The sequence below is a fragment of the Triticum aestivum genome, chromosome 1A (genome assembly GCF_018294505.1).
Source record: "Triticum aestivum cultivar Chinese Spring chromosome 1A, IWGSC CS RefSeq v2.1, whole genome shotgun sequence".
NCBI lineage: Eukaryota > Viridiplantae > Streptophyta > Magnoliopsida > Poales > Poaceae > Triticum > Triticum aestivum.
In genome coordinates, this window is record NC_057794.1 from 20,347,234 (window position 1) to 20,349,651 (window position 2,418).

The window sequence follows — 2,418 nt, forward strand, 5'->3', positions numbered from 1 at the left end:
GGTACCCTACAAACAAAAAGGGGTGCAGAATTGCATAAAATTATAGGACATTATATGGCTGACCTCTGTACTCTGCAGCAAGGCAAGTGCACAAAGCCTGCAGTACAGCTCACCTAACTCGAGACCAGCAGCACATGAACAAGATCAGAGACCCACCATCACAACTAAGCAGACATACAAATAAGTCCGCAATAGTGAATGGCATCTCGTTCAAATACTGTGCTTGTCATCCTAGAAAGTACCAACGACGATCAAGGGCGCACATTGCAGATACATAAAAAAATGACAGGATGGGCCTTTGTTTCTGTTTTAGCAAGGCAAGAGCACACAGCCTAGAAGGCGTCGATTTCGTTGTCGATGGAGAAGGGAATGATTGCAACCGAGACAAGCTGAAGAACGATCTTCATAGCAGTGTAGGTCACATAACCCAGATCAGCAGATGGACAAGGTCCAAGACCTACTCATGAAGATCTTTTTTTAGGAAATGAGCAGCACATCGTTAGCTGTTCTACCCAACTTCTGATAAGAGAATATATAAACAAGAAGCTGCAAGTTCTAATGATAATATTTCCCCCAAAATGACACAAGCTCATGACGATGATGGCGGTGGCGGTGGCGGTGGTGGAGGTGGCGTCGATACAAGGTCATGACGATGATGGCGGTGGCGGTGGTGGAGGTGGTGTCGATGGTCCCCTTGGCTCATTGCCTTGCTGGTGATCCTTTCCAGCAACCTTCTCGTCCAAGACATCCTTCAGCCCTTCCTGGTAGGTCTCCACATAGTTCTTCACTGCACTTGTGTAGGTAGAGGCGCGTGTCATGTATATGCGCCGCAGCGCAGGCTTCAGGGTCTCCGCCCCGCCCTTTGCTGCCACTGCAAGATCCTCAAGCAAACTAGGCTCACTTTTAGTTTTCCCGTCCTTGGTGCTGTTAGGCTCAGATTCCTCTTTGACCTTCTTGTAATCATTTGGCCTGAGCTCGGGACCGATGTCCCTGACCCAGGAAGCCCCATAGAGCCTGGTTGCCTCCTTGAGGATACACCATTTCTCTTTCAGTGTGAGCTTAGGACGCCTCTTGGTGCCCGGAGGGTCTGGCAGAGAAGATGGGAAGGCGATCTCTTTAAGATCATACCTCACGTAATCGTACAACTTCCTGCAAACAACTCTGAACTTCATGCTACTTGATTGCACCTACAGCAACCTCCTTAGGGGGATCGACGATTAATTAACCTGCACAGCTACAAGAAGAGCATAGTGTATCAAGTCTTTGGACTAGGAATATCAAAGAAAAGACAATAAGACGGAACACAGTGAAATTGCTGCAAATGGTAAGCCTGCACTCAGGATGCGATGTGGCAGGAAATTTTATGGAAACCATGTGCGAGTTTAAAGTAATTAACTGGATGTCCTGCAAACGACAAAGCACCCATTCAGTGTGTTCATTACAGAGGGACTTTATCAAACACCTTGCCTACATAAGCAAAGTAAAGAGAGTCCACGGATTTAGCTAAGCGTTAAGCAAGCAAACCACTCATCAGGCTATAAGTTCAGCTAGAATGGACGCTCTCTTATACAGAACGTAACAGAAGATCACAAACCCATACCACGTGAATACAGACCCATACTGCATGAAACAATCAGACTGGAAGTGTAGGCTCAGTTTCTGGACAGAGAAATTAACGAACTGCTCGGGAAGTAAGCCTAGAAAGAAGGTCGCCTCCTTGAGTCCTAGAGGCAACGTCGGGCTCGGTGACACCCCCAGAGCCCAGAGTCGACGCCGAGCGAGTGGGAGGCGATTTAGCAGGAGGAGAGGGGCAGTGACAGTGAATGTCATCTGAGCCTTTTCGGGGGAGTGGGATGGTATCAATCAGGGTGCAAGTGGGAGAGGGCTGTCCGCGTGGCCACTAATCACAGCCTGAACTAAAAATTGCAGGATTACAAAACTAGCAGCAAACACTTGTTCATCTCCAGCGCTTAGACAGAGCCACTGGATCAACTCCAAGATGGGGAAACTGAAGCACACAAGATCCAACCTTTCCTAGTCAAGCAAGCCCTGGATAATTAGACATGTGAGTCAAACAACATTTTTTAGTTTAGTTAAGGTGAAACTGCATTAAGATTGGTGTGGATCGCAGAAAGTTAAACTGAAGTCAAGTTAATTAACAAGTTGTTGTCCCCTAATCCCCTCTCCCTGTTTCCATGTGGCTACTCTTCTCCATCGCTGGCAGCTACTCTCTCCCGCACCTTCTCCAACACTGATTGACATTGCAAACAGCATTCGCCAATCACAAAAAGCACGCAGTAGGTGCAGCTAAAACAAGAGAAAGAAGCATGAAGCTTGCAGAGGGCGAGCTTTTGGGCCGGTGGCCATTGATGATCAGGAGGAGGGGTACGAAACGAACCACCGCTGTCGGGTCTTGGG

The 2,418-nt window shown here is 47.9% G+C and overlaps 1 protein-coding gene across 2 annotated transcripts in view; it reads right to left on the bottom strand.

Annotated features, from left to right (window-relative positions):
• Positions 1 to 385: 385 nt before the first annotated feature.
• The window catches only part of LOC123187137 (uncharacterized), a 3,434-nt gene continuing 1,401 nt past the window's right edge, over positions 386 to 2,418 (bottom strand). The window contains exon 2 of one of the 2 annotated variants that reach the window (XM_044598921.1): positions 386 to 1,226. In XM_044598921.1, coding sequence (XP_044454856.1) covers positions 645 to 1,172 — 528 coding nt within the window. In that variant the 5' untranslated portion in view covers positions 1,173 to 1,226 and the 3' untranslated portion in view covers positions 386 to 644. Of the gene's footprint in view, positions 1,235 to 2,418 lie in introns of both variants that reach the window. The other variant, XM_044598916.1, reaches the window with a different exon arrangement.